Source organism: Lepisma saccharinum, chromosome 13, assembly GCF_977018435.1.
Source record: "Lepisma saccharinum chromosome 13, izLepSacc3.1, whole genome shotgun sequence".
NCBI classification, from domain to species: domain Eukaryota; kingdom Metazoa; phylum Arthropoda; class Insecta; order Zygentoma; family Lepismatidae; genus Lepisma; species Lepisma saccharinum.
Window position 1 is genome coordinate 68,317,072 of NC_139241.1, and position 22,588 is coordinate 68,339,659.

The window sequence follows — 22,588 nt, forward strand, 5'->3', positions numbered from 1 at the left end:
CCACATACGCATTTATTGCAATTAGAATTCTGTCTAATTGTAATAATGCATGTGCAATTAGTTTAGGAGGGCCAGATTTAGAGATCTTCACAATCAAATGTTCATGACTGTTAGCAGCTGGATGTGTCTGGAGACAGACAAACTCCACTGCAGAGGACAGAACAGTTTTTCTTTAAACATCTTAAAAAAGATGTCCAGGAGCTGGCACAATGCAGTGTAGCCACTTTGAGGCCTTTTGTTATAATATCCTAATGTTGTGATTCTTTACCTGGGAGACCAACCTTGAGATTTCTGTAAAAAGTTAGCGAAGTATTAGAAATATTGCTTTGAAGTCCTCCAATCCAAAATGGTGAGAGTCATCGTAAACTTATCAAACAATCTCAACACTGTTCCGACAGTATCCATCATGCACAAAATGACCAAGTTTCCTTCAAATAGTGCCACTGGTGTAATACTACTCAATAAGGAACACCTTCAGTTCATTCGCTGCGGGAAATCATTCAGCAGTTTAGAAGCAAGTAAATAAGCATTCAAATGGACCTCCAAAATTTTCCTTTGAAGAAATATCACAAATTTTCACAAAGCTACGAACTGTGTTGCCTGCAAATGCTACAAAAGGTGTCATGTAATGGCATAATTGTAATTTTACACTAATTTCCCACCTAACTTGACTTGTGACTAGGATGAGACAAAGGCTACAACGACACAAAAATGCATGCTTTACTAGGTTTGACCCCAGTAATCTGAGCATATTTGTACACACAAGTCCAATCAATTCTTCACCAAGTACTCTGTGAGAAATCAGACTTCCACTGGATGACCAAAGCTATAAAAACCAATTGAGAAAGACATTAAGACTGCGGAATTCACAAGAAGCAAGTCCATACACAAAAAATGGCCACAATTTTACAAACCGACAAGTTTACTTATAAGTGAATTTTGAACCAGTTCAACTAAACTGACATCAGGAGCTACCTCAAATTGCATATCAAAATTTGTAAACAGTTCTTCCTCCAATTCTATTCCTTCAAGCAACAGCATTCTTCTTTCTTTCGTTATCTGCTCTCTGCTCATAATGACACCTTCCAAAACACATCTTGTATTCAGTGATTAGGAACACGTGACTGCATAGCAAAAATACACTACTCTGAAAGTGGACAGAACTAACATTTCAAACGTTGGTGTGCATGTGTGTGTATAATAAACAAGTACAGATGTTAAACTGATTGATTTTGTTTATTTTACTTCGCCTTTCTGCCACTTTTGGCTAATTTTGAATATGAGGATGAGTGGTGATATGATCAGGGAACGCTCACAAAGAACACCCAGGCCAGAATTTGAACCCAGGACATTTGGCATCATAGCGTACACGGATAACCACGCCATGGAGCTCAGCTCAGTGGTTAGAAGTAAAACAATCCAACATGAACAAAATCTAAGTCATAGAGAACCTAAGACACTCATACAAATCAGGAAAAAGGCCCAGTTAGAATCCCACAAGACAAACCAGTGATCAACACTACAATTTTCCATGAATTATCACTTCATCATTCTATCCACTACAAAGGAGCCATTAAAACAATATGTACTGTACAAACATGCAAATGTTTAATACCATTGTTTTACAGGTATCAGAACAAATGAATGTGGTTCTCATTACACGGGTTCCACTGAACATTCATGCTGAAATTCCTGGCATCTTCTTCAAAACGACGACCACCTCTCATCTGAACCAATGAACAAACTGAAAAATAAACAAATTGAAAGCATTTAAGTACAATTCAAATTATTATCTAAGCACTAATATTTACAAGAATACAAAGTCTTACCTGCAAATGATCCTGTGACATTAACAACACGATAAAAATCAAAATATTCATTCAATTTTACAATTCCCAAGGATATATTCAGAATTTCATATGGATCCTAGTTAGTGTTTACATAATTCATAAAATATTACATAGTCCTATATTCAGTTCACATACAGTTTAGCCACCTTTATAGAGTATGTGCAATTTTTTAACTAAATAATAAAAATAATAATAATAATAAATCCTACACAGTCACTGCGCAATCTAAGGCATCATGTTTTGGGGTCCAGCTACAGGACGCATGAAGGTTCGAGTATCCTGGGAGGGGGAGTGCAAAAAACTTTTCTCCTGAGATTTCGGCGTGTGTATGGGAATGGTGGCCACCCACCATCGTGAGGAAATTGGGCAGCTACGAATTAGTAGCGTAACCCGGTTACAGAAACCTACGACTATGCCTGTGGGTTCGCCGTGCTGACTACTTTGTCACCCTTTAACTGGTTGGTCAGTAAGTAGGCCCTAGCACTCATAGGCCATTATGCCATATTATAAAATAAAAAATCAATAAATAAAAGCCAGCCATGTGTCCTACATTTTAATTATAAGAAGGCATTAGTTGGTCTGCGATCACAAATGCAATATTAAGAAAAAATTACAATTTCACTCTTAACTTTTGATTATTGATTTTTACTTGAACAAAGACAGAAAATGTGCACTCCATAAAGATAAGAAAGAAAGGTAGGGAGTCGCCATAGTTCAAATAACTATTAAATAGTTCCCAAGATGGTGCTCATACAAGACATGGGAAAATCTGGAGTGGTCCGTGAGGTGACTGGTGTGTCTCAATTGTAAGCAAAAGGATGCCAAACAATTTGAGCAACATCCCACTTATGTGGCAGCCACCCTACTCAACAGATGTGGCACCTTCAATCTTATGGTTGTTCCCTACCCTCAAGATGGGGCTCCAATGTGAAAGTTTCTGACAATCAAAAGTAGCAAATGTGGTATGCAGACACTTCAGAAGAGGAAGTGTGTGTGTGTGTGTTTTCACAGGGACACTTATCTGTTTGTGTTTTGTTGGGAAATTCTTGCAATTTTCTGATAATAAGTTCATTACGCACTGATGAAACCAGTGTCAAATCTTACCTTATGTCGCACACACACAAGCTGTCTTGAATATCACACCCCACGTCCATCATCTAAGTACTGCTGAAGATATCTCCTCTGCCTTATAAGGAACCATATCACCAATCCATGGATAAGTTACAAACAGCATGTGAAATGTATTTTATTAACACAATTTGCTTGCAAAGAAAGTTCTGACAGGAAAGTGATATGGTGTCAATACGTGTTGCATTAATTTGTTGTACGTAATTTGAGAGAATTCATTTCTTAACCCAGTTGAGCTAATGTTCTCTTTTCTCACTAATAATAATATTGTAAATGAAAATATGTTTCCAGTGAAATATAGAATAGCATATGTGTACTTATTAAGTTACACATAGCACTAAAAAAACAGAAAACACATTCACTCACCCACCAATCTTATAAAAAAATGGCTCCAGTAACTGGTTTGTCAAATCTCATACTCCGCCGCTGCAAAACCTGCCGCCGACTTCGCAATGTGGAAACCGCAACATGACTCTAACTTCAATCTTCGTTCTTGGCATGAAATTCTTCATCAATTGAAGATCTAATCAACTTGTGGGCATGTACTCCAGACGAGGAGAAGCTTGTTAAGATGCTCCTGTAAGCTTAAGCAGTGTTGCACATGTGTGCCAGAGGAAGTGCTGCCAAACCCGAACCTGTGGAGGACACCGCACCACACTCCAGGCACCTTGATACCTTCGTGGAGACACCCTGCTTGTCTAGACACAATATATTGCTCTGAAAGGAATGAAAACCAGATTATTTTCATCATGAAGAGAAAAATATGAAAAGTAGGGATAGATGCTTACCTACCTTAGAATTTGTATACAAAATATACTAATCTATATATGTATTGGAGAATATGGTTGAGGGACAGTTAAAATTTGAATTTGGACTTCATGATAATCTCCTAACTTAATCTAAAGATAATTTAAGCTTTAGAGTATGGATGTACCAGCGCAACGTGACATAAATTGCTGGTTTTAAAGCATGAGGTTGTCAAATGCATGAAAATGCTTTTTAAAACTTGCAGAATGAAAACTATTCGTTGTAGAGTTGTTTGTTTCATTTTGGATGAAATGCCTGTGGCTTTCACAAGAGGTAGAATTAGATGGAAAAAAATGGTAGTTTACCCAAGAAAAATTCAAAACTTAGCACTGCTATGTACCTACAGTCATGATAAGCAAAGCTGAAAATTGTCTCAGATTATAATTCAAAAAATATTAATGTACATGTATTATGTAAAGAAAAAAAGTAGCGTAGCCAACTACAGCATTCCTAAGTAGGCTCTTGGTTCTAACAATGGGATATGTAACACAGTTACTTGCCACAAATGGCCACTCTTGAAGAAAATACTACTTGCTGGAATTTTGAGCGATTATGTCACTTATCTTCAGAGATTGAAGCACTGTTCAAAGCTAGACCTTAAAATTCATGATGGTGAAATCTTCACGTAAGTAGAACTTAAAAGTTTGCCCAAATTAAAGTGATTTTCTTCTTGGACATGCCACTATTTCTGAATCTACCCTCCCACTTCATGAAGCATCTGTTTTTCAATACTGTTGTTATATTGTTCTTAATCTGTGTGTAAGAGTTGTCAACAACCATTAGTTTCGCGTAACAGAAGCCATCAATAACATGTAGAAAGCTCTGAACATTGCATGGCTGATAATGAATATTACTCACTAACTAGGTACATTTTCTAATGAATTAAGCAATGTAATTCTGTTGCCCCTTTCTATCGATAAAATGAACATAAAGCTACAGGAAGTTCAAAAAGGCCTGCACCAGAGGAAAAAAGAATTTAGAAGTTATTAGTTTATTTTTTACTAGTTATTATAATTAGTATCTTGCAAGTTTAGGCTTGCAAGATTTTGCCTGCACATTAATCTTGAAATTTGAGGAGGCCTTATTTACAAACTTGTAATTTCGCCATGATGCAGACATTTTTCGGCAGCCTATAATAAAAAGACAGAAAATGCAAGTCGACAAGCAATATTTTTAAGCGGACTCCAGCAATTAAAATATCATGTCAATAGCACAACTCGTCTTACTAGGAATACAACAGCAACAAGTTAGGCAGAAAAATCTTCACACGTGTATTTTATTGATCAATCGATTGAGTTGGTTTAATTTGCCTCGTATTCTTACCCTTGGCTAATCACAAAGATGAGGATGAGTGATGATATGATGAAGGGACACTTGCAAAGAACACTCATGACTGGCTTGGATTTGAACCCAGGACCAATGAAACATTTGTACAAAAGTGAAAATGTAGTTTCTGGTGTGTCCAGTTTGTGGTCTTGTGGTTTGCCACTTCAGTGTGAAACCCCTATGTCACTCGTAGCTTGTCACTTCATTGTGAAACCTCCATGTCACTTGTCACTTCAGTGTGAAACCTCCATGTCTCTTGTCACTTCAGTGTGAAACCTGTGCCTCTTGTCACTTCAGTGTGAAACCTGTGTCTCTTGTCACTTCAATGTGAAACCTCTGTCACCCGTAGCTTGTCACTTCAGTGTGAAACCTCCATGTCTCTTGTCACTTCAATGTGAAACCTCTGTGTCACCCGTAGCTTTAGCTTGTCACTTCAGTGTGAAACCTCAGTGTCACCCGTAGCTTGTCACTTCAATGTGAAACCTCTGTGTCACCCGTAGCTTTAGCTGGTCACTTCAAAATGTGCAACCTCTGTCACTCATAGCTTGTCAGTTCAGTGTGAAACCTCCATGTCACTTGTCACTTTAATGTGAAACCTCCACGTCACTTCAATGTCAAACCTCTGTGTCATGTAGCTTGTCGCTTCAGTATGAAATGCAAAAACCACTCATAGTTTGTCACTTCAGTGTGAAACACCTGTGTCACTTGTAGGTTGTCACATCAGTCTGACTGACTGATTTGGCTAATCTCACTTTGTTTTCCTGCTACTTTTGGCTTATCCCGAAGACGAGAATGATTACTGATGAAATGGTGAAGGAACAATCACAAACGTCCATGGAGAACAACAACACGAGCCCTACAGAGAATTATATTGGCTGAGTCCAGATGAAAAGCCTTGCTAGTCTTCAAAATGCAGTCCAGAATGTACTACTTGGAGGGGAGGTTGATCTTGTCTGAAAAGACCATTTAGAAAAATATTGCTTGTCTGCCTGAGTCAACGCATTGTTCTGCATACAAAACAATGCCTGTGTGTATGTATGAACTAATACAAGAACTTGTTTGAACAAAGAATTTCCAAATTACATGGAAATTTCACAATCCCAACGCTCCTAGAGAACGAAACGTAAACAAAAACTGAACACACTTACCGTTTCTGGCTTCAAAAGTTGCTGCAACTTGACGAAAGCATCTACCTTGGCTGCAAAACACTTGGAGGATCTCTCCCACTGTTCCGTCGTGAATGGAAGGAAAAAACTTCTTATGTAAAAATGCTCTTTTTACACAAAAACTAACAATCCGTCAGCATTTGAAGCTACAGCCGTACTTCAAGAGACTGCTGCATGCGAATTTCACACTGGTTAGTGGAAAAAAGATGCATCGGATGGGTCCACACATACACACACACATTTGCACACTCATTTACTCTCACTGCATTTATCCTTCTACCAGCTGAGTGAAGAAATTATAGTTGTGAATAATAACGGAGGCAACATGCAACAGAAACATGAATGTAAACCCAAGATAATTCAAAATATATGAAAAAAAGCACATGCTTTCATAGACAAAATGCCGTATGAATTTGCAGAGCATAGGGTAGCTAATAATGCATTCCTGTGTAGTATTCTCATTAAATATCTCGCTATAAGCAGGAACAAAGAAATTCAGCAACATTTTGGGAAATCACATACTTAATTTGTCAAACCTTCATTTCAGGATTAGAAATACAAAAATTACATGAAGTAATATGCACTTCATATTAACCTAACTGAAAAAAGAAGAAGCTAGACAATAAATGATGTTAACTATATTGGTATGCAATTGTTAAGACCATGCTGAATCTGTGACCTGCGCAAAGAAACTCATTTTAAAAAAAACACTATGGTATTCTCCATTCTGAAAAATTGGTTTGCTTTTGCTGTTATCTAGATATTTGTGATGAACTGAACGTAAGCCAGTTATTGATGCAACAGAGAAACTAAATCACATGAAAATTCACTTCAATTCTTTAGAAGGTATTGCAAAAAATTTGATTTTTCACAATTTAGAATAACATAGCAATTTCTGAAGAAAAAACATTTCGGAAACAATTTTGATGGAGCAGGACAAAGGTCCAGCAAAGATATTAACAACCTTGTCCAACTGTCTTTATGGAGTGAAATTGATATGTTGAACACATTTCAAATGTAATAATTATATTTCTTTCCTTTATTTCCCAGGTACTGAAGCCCCACTGAATTTTGGAGGACCCCTGTCTATAGTGCCAACACGTCGACGTCTCACACCAAACTGTAAATGAAGGACTGTTGACTTTGTTCAACCTTATTTTCTGCACATCAAGAATTATAATTCTCAGTTGCGAGGGAAGTCTGATATCTTCAAATGCAGTCAAAACATTATTTACATGCTTGTAATAATTGAAGGTCAATAGAAGGAAGGTAATACCACATCGAACATCATGATTGATAGTAAATGTATGAATAGTAAGAAGAGTTTAAAAACACACAAAGGTTGCCTACTATGTTTTCAACTATTTACAAATTTAGAGCAGGAAGTGGCCTCTTTAAAGCTCAGCTGGTTCTTCGACCCACACCAGTGAAGTTTTTTCTTTTTAAATTTCCTCTCATTTCGAAACACCGCTATGAAATTCCAAAATCTTGAAAATTACACATGCTTAGAGAGCATCAATAAGTTTTTCTGCAAAGCTTCCTTTTGTTTTTGTCTACATATCAAATAGGTTTGTGGTTATGTAAGCCTATTATACTATTCCAAATATATATAGACAAAGATACACCGTGAATACAGTAGAAGGAATTCTCATCATATGTAAATTTTAAAATTTGGAATGTTACAGATGATTTTGGAAAGGAGAGAAAATTACGAAAACTACTTCACTGGAATCAGTCTCGGAGCCTTAAAATACTTCTTGAAAAAATCCAAAGTATTTCTATCTTAAGTCTGTGCAGATAGTGAGTTACCATCTGCTTCATTAAACACAAAATGCAAGCAATTTTTGTTATAAAATGTGTATGACGTCTCCGATGGTGGTTTCTTTGGTCACCAGACCTCACAGTGAGCGATTTCTTCCTGTGGGGTTTCATCAGAGACAATGTTTACGCTCCTCAACTTCCACAAACACTATCAGAATTGCAAAGGTGCATCAACACCACCATTGAGAATGTCATACAAGACATGCTTGAGAATCTTTGGTTAGAATGAAAGTACTGCCTGGAAATCTGCAATGTCACACGTGGGACACACACAGAATGTTTTTGGCCAGTACAAAACTTCAAACATTCCTCTTTCACATGGTGGTAATATCATGTCTGTCTGTTCAATATTAGTGAAACTATAGTATTATAAAATCATCCAATAATTTGTGGACAGGGTGTACTTTATGCTCGGATAGGCTAATTGGGTCCAGACCTACAGTTTAATCAAACCACTGTGGTGTGTTCCTCTACCAGGGATCCTAATTACACAGCAGTGGCATTACCACTATGCTATCAGTTAGGTCCTGCCCAGGGTTGGACTCTTATAATCTATAACCTACAGTAGCAATGTCAAGAATCGACAACTAAACACACACAGCCATCAAGCTGGCATATTACCTTTCCTGTAGTAGACAATAACAGTCTCGTGGGCATTACAGAAAAAATTAAAATAAAATTGGAAGCATTGTAAATGCAATTTAAAGCATCCTGGAAATATGAAACTGAAGCAGCTCGACACAAACAATAGCAGTTATAAAGGCAAAAAATAGCAGATTATTCTCTAAATGAAAGGTTAAGTTATCGGTTTACAAAAGGGAATTTTTTGTACAAGGGCTAACATTAGCGCAAACAAATATGTAAAGAAAATCAAGTTAGATGAGCTCTAAATTTAGTACACAAGCTAAGGAAATAAGCTTAGTATAATTAAAATCTGCTGAAAAATTACAAAAAAACAATGAAATGTAACTTACAACAAACAAAGTTAATCTTAAAAGTAAATCATGATTACTACAATTGTACCCAAACACACAAAAATTACAATCAGAATTTTTAATATTAGTTTCCATTAAAAAAACAACTGTTTAACTACACTTTTAATACCTCACAACTGATAAATAATTTTTAGAGTACTATCTATTATAGTAATGTACTTTTTTTACATTGTAAATACCTTATGTCTTGGTAAGGGCGATGTTCATCGTCGCAGATGGCTTCGTTCAGCTTCAGAAGAACGTCGTGTCCCTCGGTGACCTCTCCGAAGACACAATGCTCGGCATCCAGCGACAGAAGATCACTCCCCAATGTAAGGAAAAACTGGGACCCTATCCTATAATAGGCATACATGATTAGCAATAATCAAAGATAATATGTGTGACTCTACTGTTAGCTTGCAAGTATTCCAACCCCCCCCCCCCAACCCCCTTAATTATTATATCACTTCTTAACTTATGTTGTCGTAGAGCTGACCGATATTGAGTTTGTTTAGAGAGATTTCAGACTGAAGCGACAAACTGCAGGGTATACACAAATGAATGGTGTGGTTATAAATGTTGATAAAAATTTTATTTTTCAACTTACGTGGTTGCAGCAAACACTGTTAAGAGGCAGAAACTGCCCCAGTTTTTCATATGAGAGTTAAAATTACAATCCTTCAATGTGGGCTCCCCTAGTCACACGACACACATCAACGTGGTAATCAAACTAGCTCCAGACACGATGTAACGTGTCCACTGTAATGTCCTGCACTGCATGCATTATCCGATCACGAAGTTGCTTGATGGAATTTGGCATTGGTTGTGCATAAACCCTGTCTTTAACAAACTTCCATCCAGCAACTTCATGATGATGTAATGTCATGCAGTGCAGGACATTACAGTGGACACGTTACACCGTGTCTGGAACGAGTTTGATTACCACGTTGATGTGTGTCGTGTGACTAGGGGAGACGACAATGAAGGAATGTAATTTTAACTCGCATATCAAAAACAGTTTCATCCTCTAACAGTGTTTGCTGCAACCACGGAAGTTGAAAAATTAAATTTTTATTGACACTTATAACTGCACCATTCATTTGTGTATACCCTGTACATGGAAACTGAACTTCAGTAATCAATGCAACCTTTTGAACTGAAGCAAAACACGCCACTTGTTATCTCAGTCTGTCGTTTGCGTAAGTGTGGTGAATGCTTACTTATACACCACACTTTCCATGTCTGGCCAAAGAACCCACTTCAAATTCTACGTTTGCCTTTTACTTCGAAAGGCAAGGCAAGGTCACATGAACTCTTGAACCAATCGGCTTGGTCTAGCCACCATGGAGAGAGGAAATTCTTGAGGATTCTGCCTTGCCAATCTTACGCATGACAGAAAAACAAGGGGTGAAGGTATCCCGAACCAATACTTTCTCTCCACCTGAACTGCATGCAAAAGGTGGATGTTGACACCAGGTGGTGTAATTTACTACTGGCAACACTCCTTTTTTCAGTTCACACTCCCCCATCTGGAAACGAGAACTCTGGGTTTATCCAAGATGGATCTTTGACCAGATAGCCTGTAAGTTAACCTGTGTTGCTTGTCACTTCAGTATGAGTAAGCCCCGTCACTTGTTGCTTCAGTCTGAAAGCTCACTTAAATACCAACTTTCAGTCTTATCACACACAAAAAGTACCGATATATAAATATAACGAATATATCTGAAAATTTCAGTGATACCAAAGATACTGAATGTGTCAGATAGGAAAAATATGCACATACATGCTTTCAGTATTTCTGAACTTCTAATACCAGGCTCCCAGTATTCTCACACACCAGTACGAGTTTATTGTTAGCAACCCTAGTTTGTAGGGATGCTCCATGAAGGAATAATAAGCACAGGACATTCACGTTCAAGAAAACTTAGGTCTCTGTCATACACTGTGCCATTGTTCTACCAATTGAGATACCATGCCAGCCCTTGCTTCACCTGATTATCCACTTCTGCCATGCCAGTCAACAATACTGCAATGGAAACCGTTCCCTTTAAAGCACTGAGTTTGATGCTGACAATGCAGTGGCATCCGAACACCTGGGTCCGAGTTCAAGTCAGGAATCCACTTTTATGCTCAAAATTCAACCCGATACTGTATTCTGTATAAGCACTTTCTTGCGTCATTTCTTATCGCCTGTTTAGGCTAAACACAGTGAAGATGGTGAGGAACGATTGGATAAAAATTAATGAAGGAACACTACAAAGAAACGCTTATCTCCATGCCAGGACTCGAACCTGGGACCACTGGTGGCAAAATAGCGATTAAGTACTTCTTCGTGCACTCAGCCATCAAAGTGACCAACAATCAGTGGTTGTACATTCACACACGAATAAGTTCTACATAAGATAATTAACACTTTAAATGCCAGGGCAAATTTTGCATTTTCTAGAGGAAGGCCAGATCTATTCTGATGGTGTGTATAATTATTATGCGTGAGCCGTGGTGGTCTAGTTTGAAGGGAATATGACTGCCACATGGGAGACCCAGGTCCGATTCATGGGGTGGGTGATCCAAGGTTGGATCTTTTCCGGCCTTGTCTCTGTATAAAGCAGCTCTGGGGTTCACCCAGCCAGAACATGGTGCTGATCACATCACTTACAAAATGGCATGGGGAACTTTATCTTTACCTATAATTATTATGCCCATGGCCTGTGCAATATTCAATTTCTTCCTCCTTACGCCATGTGTATAACAATTATACAAACCCTGTAGTAGTAAAGTAGTTTCATACACACATTTGTTTTCAAAGGGATTGCATAACGACTATCTATACATATATATACTTGCTGTCTGCAAGTTGTGTTGTGTATCAATCTGACATACATGGCAGTTAGTGTTTAAGCATAAATATAAGGAAAAATGGGCTTCGAAAACAATCATAATGCCAAGAAATGGGTGCATTTTAATTATATATTCACTGGAAGAACAGAACTAAGACAATAGCAAGGCAGCAGACAACAAATTATCCTCAATTCCCGGAACCTCTACCAAGCTATGAATATATGGGACATTTCAAACTGAAGTGACAGACAAAACATGCATCTACAGCTTGTTTATTGCATTTATTTCCACGTGGCACATGCTGCATGTCGGTTATCACTTCAGTCTAAAAGCTGCCCCAGGCATGTAACTTACCTGCCTTGTATCTCGAAGCTACTACGTAACTGTACAAAAATTAAAAGCAAGTAAAAATTGTAAAAGATGATGCACTACTGCAATACTTCATCTTTATGCATGTAACCTTACATATAAAAAAAAAATACTTGCTTTCGTTCACTATCCAATCTTGAACAGAACTTACAAAGTTTGGCATATCAGAGTCTTCAACTTATTACTACACAAGTAGAATTTGAGTTCCAAGTCAACCCTATGCACAGAAAGGGTAATAGGTATCGGGCCTACAGTTTAAAGTGGGATCTACAACACTATGTGCCTCCACTGACTATCAAGCTCAGGACCTCTTGATTACAAGGTAGCATTACTAATACACAATTTGGAAAGCCCTACATAACTACGTGCAGTACAATTCTGTGACTGGTTTTACATGATCGTGTTCAGTTTTGAGTTGTTTTTTTTCTTATTACAGGAACCTGAACTAATGACAATTTCACCTTGTGGTAATATTTTATGTATTCACAATTCCCAATTTATCCAGATATTTTGAAATAAATTTCCAAGCCATTCTTTACTGATTCAACTCTACAAAATCCTAATTTTAATATGTTGCAAAGTACCAACTTTTCTGATAAGAATTAACCTTCCATTTTGACAAGTTCCAGCCCATATTGTTATCCTGCACTGGCCTATCCTGCCAACAATGAACACAAATATTCACAAAATGTCAACATCCACGTACCGCTTGTCAGTTTATAAGTTTTTAACCTAGAGGGTAAAATTATAGATTCTAGGAATGGTATAGATTAATCGATACTCTTACTGATCCAATATATCTATAAATAGTTGTAATTTAGTGAAAAATTCTGTACTTTCTGTCTATTTTTATGGATATAAACTCATAATTCTTAAGATCTGGTTTAAAAGGGTAAATACAGAGTTTTTTTTTTGTTTCAAAACCAAAAACCCATTGTCATCACTTTGTTACATGTACGGACAAAGATTACCGAACCATTCATGAACATGAAGGAAACTTTAGAATTTTATAGATTTAAAAGTTATCAGTGCTAAAACATTCGAATTGTTTATCCTTATAAGATTTCAATAGTTATGGAACATTTGACACCAAACTCATACCATACTAAGCTCTCAACTTATTCTCCAAATGTGATTGAATTGGATACAAGAAATCCGCATTTTAGATAAAAACCACACAAAACAAAGAAACAGTACAACAAAAGACACTGAATGTCTGGACAAAGTAGCTTAATAGCATTTTGTAGGTTTGTTGCGTATTACTCACAAATCCAGAATATAAAAAAGGAAAGTTAAAAACTGTACTTACGTATGTGAGTATATTGTTTCCACTGTAGAACGACGTTTCGGAGATTGACTATCTCTTTCTTCAGGTTCGTATAAAAAAACTAGGTACTTAGCATAGTACGGCGTCGAAATGTAAAATGAGGATTGTGGATAAGGGTTGGTTTGGATACATTTAAAAGTTATGTTTTTGTACTAGAGGAACGTAAAAAGCTCGTTGTTCACTAAAAAGACTTGCACAATAAACCTATTCACAGGTAAAAAAGTTAAAAATCTAAAAAACCTGCATGAATCACTAAACAACTTGCAGGTTCGGCCATTCCTACCCAACTGTGCATCCTAATCCACATGAAGGTCAGTTCTCCACGGATGTTTCCCCCTCCCCTTTATTTTCTCATTTCCCCTTATGACGACACAAATCCAACGTAAATTCACGTTCCTACCGTGCCGCTTGTATAACTTCCGGAGTGACGTGGAAACCGATATTGGGTTCAATCTTCCAGGCCTTGTCCCATTTTTTGAGGAAATTGATCCACCCTTCTTCCAAATTTCCTTTGTCCCTATTAAGATTATTCTCCCCCACCCTACAAATATCCACCATTTCATACACGTTTCTTCCTAACTTCCTCCCCTCTTTTCTAATTATCTCTTTTTTTGCGATTCTATGCCCACAACCTACAAGTTGTTTAGTGATTCATGCAGGTTTTTTAGATTTTTAACTTTTTTACCTGTGGATAGGTTTATTGTGCAAGTCTTTTTAGTGAACGACGAGCTTTTTACATTCCTCTAGTACAAAAACATAACTTTTAAATGTATCCAAACCAACCCTTATCCACAATCCTCATTTTACATTTCGACGCCGTACTATGCTAAGTACCTAGTTTTTTTATACGAACCTGAAGAAGGAGATAGTCAATCTCCGAAACGTCATTCTACAGTGGAAACAATATACTCACATACGTAAGTATAGTTTTTAACTTTCCTTCTTTATAAAGTAGCTTAAGTTAATGAAATACCAAAGTTAAGAATAATGGATTTTCTTACATATTTCCACCACAGTGAACCATCGACAGCAAACCCATCTTGCTGTGCTTGATTTTCGGCATGGTTTCGGCCTCAAAATATCTCGCCTTATCTCCATAGATAATGCTGTAAATAAAAAACCAGAATGAGTGATTTGAACATTATTATTGTTCTTAACAAATAGAAAGACGACAAACAACATACATGTATGCCCAAATACCACAATAAATTTGTGTAAATGGGTTGAAACAGCATTTATATTTCTAGCTGGAGGTGTTTGTTAATGAATGGAAAGGTAAGTCCTTGGAGATGATTTTGAGCCTATTCCAAAATAACTATGTAGAAATGTAGATATCAGTACACAAAATATTGTATCTTACTATGTACACTGGGGTCTGACAGACCCTGTGAGATGGGACAGAAAGTTAAATGAATCACTGGTTGTATTTGAAGTAGCAGAATGCTGCGCTCCCAGCTGTTACGACATCTAACAGCAAACTGAATTTATATAGAAGCAACAATGTCCTGCATTGTCTACTGCATAATGTGCAGAGAAATGCAACTATGGTACAGGGTCCAAGAGACCCTGGTGTACAAACGGAAAGTTAACTTTCATAGAAAGTGTACAAAATGAGTGACTAAGACCAAAGGTAGTACACAAGGTAGTATGTGCTCTGTGCATAAACTGTTGAAAGACTGCAGGGTGACCAAAATCCTGCCACCTTCAGCCAAGTAACAGAGTGGCTGCCATATGAACTGAAGACTAGTAATTGTTTGTGACACATCTGTGTGCAATTAGCACAATGGGTAACACAAGTGCATTTCTTCATGTAAATTTTAATTGGAACATCCCTTACAATAATTTTTTGGTTAAAAAAGTTCAACACATTCTTTCATCACTTGTGAGCAATCATGCATGCAATTGGGACAATCCGCAATGTTCCAAAAAATTGAGTAATAAAACTGCAATTGCTATTAAAGAGAATAACATTTATTCAACAGGTTCAATGTGGTTTTCGGTGCAAATGGTAAAAAAAAAATCCCAGTAATTTGAGGTGAACAGCAACCAGGGTATCAAAATACACAGTGTTCATAAATTATTGGCCAATTTCGTGACACCATAATGTGAGTCGGAAATGTCCCAAGGGTCGTGAAATTCCTGTCCACTACGAACTGTGGATCTAGATTGGAATAGCCTTAGTAGCATACTGCCACACTGCAAGAAAAAGTGTACATCGTGTCGGAGAAAATGGCTGCCTTACCAACCAAACGTAGTCGGTGTGTCCTGGTATATGCATGAACTATGAAGTCCTGTGGTGGTTAAAAGAGCATTCAATGGCAAATTGGGCATCATGGTCTTCCCACGTCATCAATACGAAGGTGGTACGAACAAGTTCGTAACAGATGATGAATATGTTTTCAAGGAAAAAAATCATACGGGGAGACCAAAATGTTACCAAAGAAATGGTCAACACAGTGCGTGAAAGATTTGTTCGGAGCCAAAATCTCTGTGGAAAGCAAAGTGAAGAAAAATCATGATTTTTTTTTTTATAGAAATGCTTTTTCTAGTAAACTGCCCTGTAAAATATTTGAACAGTTTGATTAAAGCAAATAAAAGATTATATGTAAACATACATTTTTCTGTTTCTGATACTGTACAGACATGAGCCTACTATGAAAACAGAAACTTTTCTTACAGTGAAACTACAAAATCCTGGATGTAGTCTATAATTGTAACTTAAAATATTTTCGTAGTCTTCGTAGGAATTTTGACAATTTTTTAATGATCGTATGCAAAATATCAGCTGCCATGTTTATTTACAGCTTAATGATAATGACACTATCTATGGTTTAACACGATCAGTATTTTGTATATTTTTCTCCACAAAATGTTAATTTTTGCTATAAAAGTTACTGAATTTTAAATTAAGATAAATTTAAGTGTGTGTAGTTTACATTTTCTTTTTGTGCGAGCTTCATGCCGTGAGTACATATATTTTGGTTCCTTTCTTAGATCCTAACAAACACAATTAAACAATTATGGGATTAACTTACTTGTGCCAAAATTGATTCGGACATCTACAAAATCTTCATGTACATTATTATATAAATTATTTATTTAAATGAATCCAACTTGGCAAAGAATCATTCAAGAATCACAGATACAGACGTCCGCAGTGTGGACTATTTTACAGTAACGATTACAGTTGTACCCACGCAAATTGCAACTGGTACAAAATCTTCAGCCTCTGATCCATCCAAGTGGCTAAAGTCTTGTGAGAACTTCTTGGCCATTGTGGAAATGAATGAGGGTTTGTCAAAACGGATCATTTTTAGTGATCAAGAGACAGGAATTGAATACTTTCGACTGATTGATTTGCTTTATTTTTACTTCACCCTTTGTGCCCCTTTTGGCTAATTTGCAAAGATGGGGATGAGTGATGACATGATGAAAAGACACTCGCTAACATCCATGCGCAGGGTGGGATTCGAATCATCCCACGCATCCTAGCACAACGTGTTAACCCCGCCATCACGGGGGCTGGCATATGTTGAATGCATTTAAGGCATACACTCACCCATAAACGGACTCTCCTCCTTTTCCGGACCCTGTAGGATCTCCCGTTTGAGCAATGAAGTTGTGCTGGACCGAGTGGAACAGGCAGAAGTTGTAATACTTGACCTTGCACAGTTTCAGGAAATTCAGGCATGCTAAAAAGATTAAACAAAGCCATGTCAATTAAATAAATTATCTTTACCAAACATAAATTTAGTTGCAGTATACATACAAAATTTGTATATCTTACCATGGATACGAGTACAAGACAACTAACTAGATAGCATGAACATGTATTATTTATATTCATAAAACAGGATTCATTGCACTGAAAATAGTGACACTTTTGCATACAAATTGCACCTAAGACAAGATATTTCATAAAAGTACCATTAGTAGTTACTATAACTCTTGTCCACTTTTACGGCGGACACACTATATGCTGGCAAGGGAAGTGGGAAATATGCTGCAGACCAACCACACAAAAGTGGTGACGCTGAGAGATACGACCTTGGAGGAAGTAATACACGGTCCTCGTTCTACAGGCTCCTGTGTTTCTTATTGCGCTGGATTGGTCGTTTCCCAGCTACCCACTTCCCTTGCCAGGAAGTAGTGTGCCTGCTGTAAGATATAATTTGCTTTTGATGGAAACATGAAATTATATGCTGCAATGTTAATTTTTCATGTTTTTGAAAGGTGTACGGTGCATTTTCCTACCATGTCACAAAATGATGCAAACTGCACTGCATAATGCGAAAGACACTCGCAAACACAAAATTCAGAGATTGTTTACTGACACGATGTACGTTACAACAAGTAATGGAGCCTCATAGAGCTCAGCCCCCAGAGGCTGGGAACACCAGAGCTACTTCACACAGGGACATGACCTGAAAAATTCATACCTGATATCTGAGAGAATACAGGGTGTCCAGTAGCCATGGTGCCTGAATTTTCAAATTCAGCTCTAAAAAAATATATTTCTTTAATATTTCGATTTCGCTTATGGAAATTTCCATAGCTTGTTTTCTTTAAATAACAAGTACAGCATGTGTCTTTTACTGGAAAGTGTGTTCTCTGTATCACATGTATAATTAAGAATAATAAACATGCCATTACAAATTTCTGCAATGTTGCTAGTCAAAGATTAAAATCTGCAGTGATATGGCAGAGAAAGCCGCTCTGGTGCAATTATTACTTACTTGTATCCAATGTGGAATTAATTAAGCTCTTGGAAAAAAAAAAAAGCCTAAATTGATGCGTCCCAGTGAGCAGACATCCAATCATGATACAAAGTTTTGCACAGTCCATTCTTCCATTGTACAATTTAAAAAACATGTCCCTGCACGTATCAGAAGCAATTTTTAACTTATTTGCGCACATAAATACTTACTTCTTGGTCTCTCGTCAGTGAATAGGTCGACAGTTATGTCCCCTATGGTAGTCTCAATAACAACAGACATTGTAGATTAGAGGAAACAGCTCACTAGAGTACAGATGCACTAGAACCTGGAAAAATAGTAAAGAAAAATGCCATCACGTCTTAAACAACATTCAGTTCAAAATAAATGTAAAGATAACAAAACTTAACATTGTGACTGTGCCTTGGAATTTGCAATTGTATAATCTTTGCAACTTTTCTCTATTATGCACATGCTTAACAATAATTGAATCTTACAAAAATACACAAATTTAGATTGCGTGATCCCTATATCAGCATGATATACACACGTTTTTGTACACAAGTCAAATCAGGGTGGATACTCTAGGACCATGATAAAATTCAAGGATAATTCCTGGTTTTCAAGACGAACTTTCCAAAAATTCAAGCAGATGTTTTCTCTATTTCAACCTTACGTATTACCGCCTCTCAACATCCACTCACAAATATCTTAATAATATAAAGGGTTTATGTGATTAGAACATTCAAAATTATAATTCAATTAAATGGTATACGTAATATAATTAAAATATTTAATTTAAGGTGCTGAGTTTCTATTTACAATCGGAGGCGCAACCATGAATTTTGACTGAGTGGGTGGGGAGAAAGTGCCAGGATAAACGTACTAATAAAGGTAAAGTGTTCCCCTGTGCTTAGCACCACGCCATGAAGGCTTATAAGGGGTTTGGGGGTAACGCCCCACACTTTCTTGATCCGGTCATGAGTGGGGGTGATGTGATCAGCATCATGCCCCTGACCGCCTTTACCCCCCAGGGTTTCCCCCAGGTACCCATGTTATTCGACACTGGGGCTGCTTCCAACGTTAGAAAAGTTTCCGGATTTGAACCGGCCGGGGATCGAACCCTGGACCTTTAGCATGGTAGTCAGATGCGTTATGGACTGAGCCACAGTGTTAATAATATTATTATAGCATTATTATTATTGATTTGTTTTATTTTACTTCGCTTCTTGTGCCACGCTTGGCTAATGCGAAGATGGGGATGAGTGATGTGATATGAAATTGATGACTGGACAGTCACAAACATCCATGTCCAAGCTAGGATTCGAACCTGCCAGGACCAACATTATTATTATTTATAGTAGTAGTATCAAATACGTTATAATCCTCGTAAATTATGCAAAAATGTGGCAGAAGTTGGTGCTAAACGATTTCAATTATTTTTTCTCCCCATGGCACAGTAGTTCGGATCCCACTTCAAACTGTACGTCCAGTCCCGATTAGCCTTTCTGTGCATAAAGTGGACTTAAAACCTCAAATCAATCGATCAATTTTACGACATTTTTCATTTAGATAGTTCGGCAACTAGGACCGACTCCCGCAGCCTCCTAGCTATGGTTATAATCTTGATAAGACTAAGAAAAGCAGGAATTGCGAGCGAAGCAAAAACATTTTATGAAAATAATTCTTATTTGCATAAAATTTGAATAGGATTTGGATGAGATAAAGTTGTAATTTTTCACGTCTACGGAGAAAAATTCAAGTAGAATTCACGCATAATTCCCAGTGATTAGCCACCCTGCAAATTCTATACATGTCTGTAAACAAACACTGATCTGACTTTCTGATTATTTCAATATGCGCAAATCAATTTCCTTGAATATCAAACCTACTTCCACACATTAGGCATCCTTCTGTATCATTTGTGAAAATCATCACAAAATCTGAAACATGACATGCACAAATACATATATTTTTATATGTAATATTAAACTGGCTCCAGCATGTAGAAAACACACAAAAAACAGAGATATCTGATCCAGCATAAGAGTATTTTCACCACTTTGTATTAGTGAAAACAGGTTGTATGCATATTCAAATAGCTAAAGAACATGTGCAGAAGATCAAACTTAGCATTCCTAAGTTAACAAAAACATCTAAAATTGCTATCGGCACCAAACCTAACGATGTAAAATTATAAACGCCAAATAAATTGACATTATAAATTCATATATATTTTGGTTTCGTAAGTTTTCAGTCCTTCGTATTTCATTTACATTATTTTATAATACATTTATGAAATGGTAGGTAACAGTCTGCTGCTGACGTTGAATGTCCTGTTGGGTGATTTATTCACTTGTGCGAAGCCATTGGGCTGTTCTGCTTCATGTTAAAGGTAAAAACAGCTGAAAACCTTTGTAAATAACAATCTTCATACACTATGCAAAATATTTCACTTTCTCGAGGATCTACAAAGGGCCAAGGGTTCTAGCAGCTTCATTCAAAACACTGTAATTGACATGTTGGCCCAAGCTTCTTTTATTTGTTACTAATTTAGTATTCCACAAACAGATTTCTTCATTTTTACACAAGAAACTACTTACGGTAATAAGTTCCTGTAGCATTGTCTAACATCTGAAAGGTATTTTCAGTCATGTGGGAATGTATCATAGCGGAAATTCATTATTTTTGTTGAAAATTAATTCTCTGACGCACAATAGCCTTTGGCGCAAACACCTCCGTAGATTATCGCGAGTCATGCGTGTTTTTTGTCAATTGCAGAGTTTCCAACCACACCATTGTTTTCCGAAAAGATTACGTGTTGTGGATGCATGGTGAAATTCATACCGGGTGTGGAAGATCCACTGGATTTTGTAATTGGGTACTTGAAAAATGGGTAGCTCCACAAACCGTTGACGGATAGCCCCAAAAACCATTCACGCATAGCCCCACGAACCATTTCCGGCAAGGTTAGGCAAGCATAGTTAAAATTTTGTTCGTAAAATAATGCAAAGAAGCTTAAAAAAAAAAATTAACTTGAGCATTTTTTGGGTTATGAAGGTTGGAAACACTGCATCGACAAAACACAAGCACGACGTGCGATGATCTGCGAAGGTGTACGTGCCATACAGAAACAACGCAAATAAAGAAGTACTCGTAATGTGAAAAATTGACATTACTTTCATCAAAAAAACGTGAATACACCGTGAAGAATGTTCCGTGAGGCAGATAGGTAAGTACGAATGTTAAAAGTGACGAAACTAAGAAGTTACTTGTGTTTGTGGAATAGTAAATGTTTACCTTTTATTTTATTGCGATTTCATCATGCTATGAATGCAATTTTAACATTGTTCGATTTTGATTTACTTCTGTTAACACATACTGCACAGTTTTAGCAATCACTTAAGATCTTGTTCAATATATACTTTCGTAGTTAGGTTAGGCAGGCAAGGTTTGGTTCTCTTAGTATTAAAATAAAGTCCCTAAATGCATTATACTAAGTTTCCGATTTACTTCTACATTAATTCCCACTAGTCTACGATACTTACAGTCGCTTGCCAATGGAAAATACATTGTCCATGGGAAGTGAGCATGCTTACATAAGCTAATTTTTAAGTTGTATTTTTCAACATAAATAACTTTTCTTTCGAAATCCAAACAGTGCTCATTACTTTGAGGAAGGTTCAAATTTCATGTGACAATAATTGCCAAAATTCTAAGATAATTAGTCTTCCTGCTAGAATTTGAACAAAAAATCATAAAACAATCGAAACAGTTGACATTTTTTTTGGTAAAATTTCAGTAACCGCCAAACGTCTGAAATTCCTTTATTTTCTTCTTTTTCACATTGGTACTTACGTATCCTGGGTAAATTTCTCGTATCGGACAAACGGATTTCTTCAAATTTACAGGAGAAATTACTTACCGAATGCAGTTTCTTTATAGTTGTGGAATTTCGGGGAAGTGTTTTCTCGCATCGTTCATTGATTTTTGCCGGTAAATCATCTATTTATCGATATAAATGTGTGACCGATGCACGGAAGCTGTTGCATCCATTTCCTTCCAGCCGGATGTTGCCTGTGTGTGATGACGTAATCACGGTCAGTGTTTCCAAACACGTGTTATTGTAACAAGGTACGTTTCCGCAAATGGTTTGTTGGGCTATGCGTCAATGGTTCGTGGGGCTATGCATTTCTTTTCTAAAACAATTTTTAACTATTGTAACCTAAATGTGACCCAACCTAACCTTTCTGGAAATGGTTCGTGG

General features: G+C 37.0%; 1 protein-coding gene across 2 annotated transcripts in view; it reads right to left on the bottom strand.

Moving 5' to 3' along the window:
• LOC145997399 (uncharacterized) overlaps positions 1-22,588 on the bottom strand; it is a 58,312-nt gene that overhangs the window by 31,837 nt on the left and 3,887 nt on the right. For both annotated transcript variants that reach the window (XM_083134396.1, XM_083134397.1), the window contains exons 2-5: positions 18,534-18,649; positions 17,166-17,298; positions 14,608-14,712; positions 9,273-9,428 (exon numbers count right to left, since the gene is read on the bottom strand). In XM_083134396.1, coding sequence (XP_082990522.1) covers positions 9,273-9,428; positions 14,608-14,712; positions 17,166-17,298; positions 18,534-18,603 — 464 coding nt within the window. In that variant the 5' untranslated portion in view covers positions 18,604-18,649. The remainder of the gene's footprint in view (positions 1-9,272; positions 9,429-14,607; positions 14,713-17,165; positions 17,299-18,533; positions 18,650-22,588) is intronic.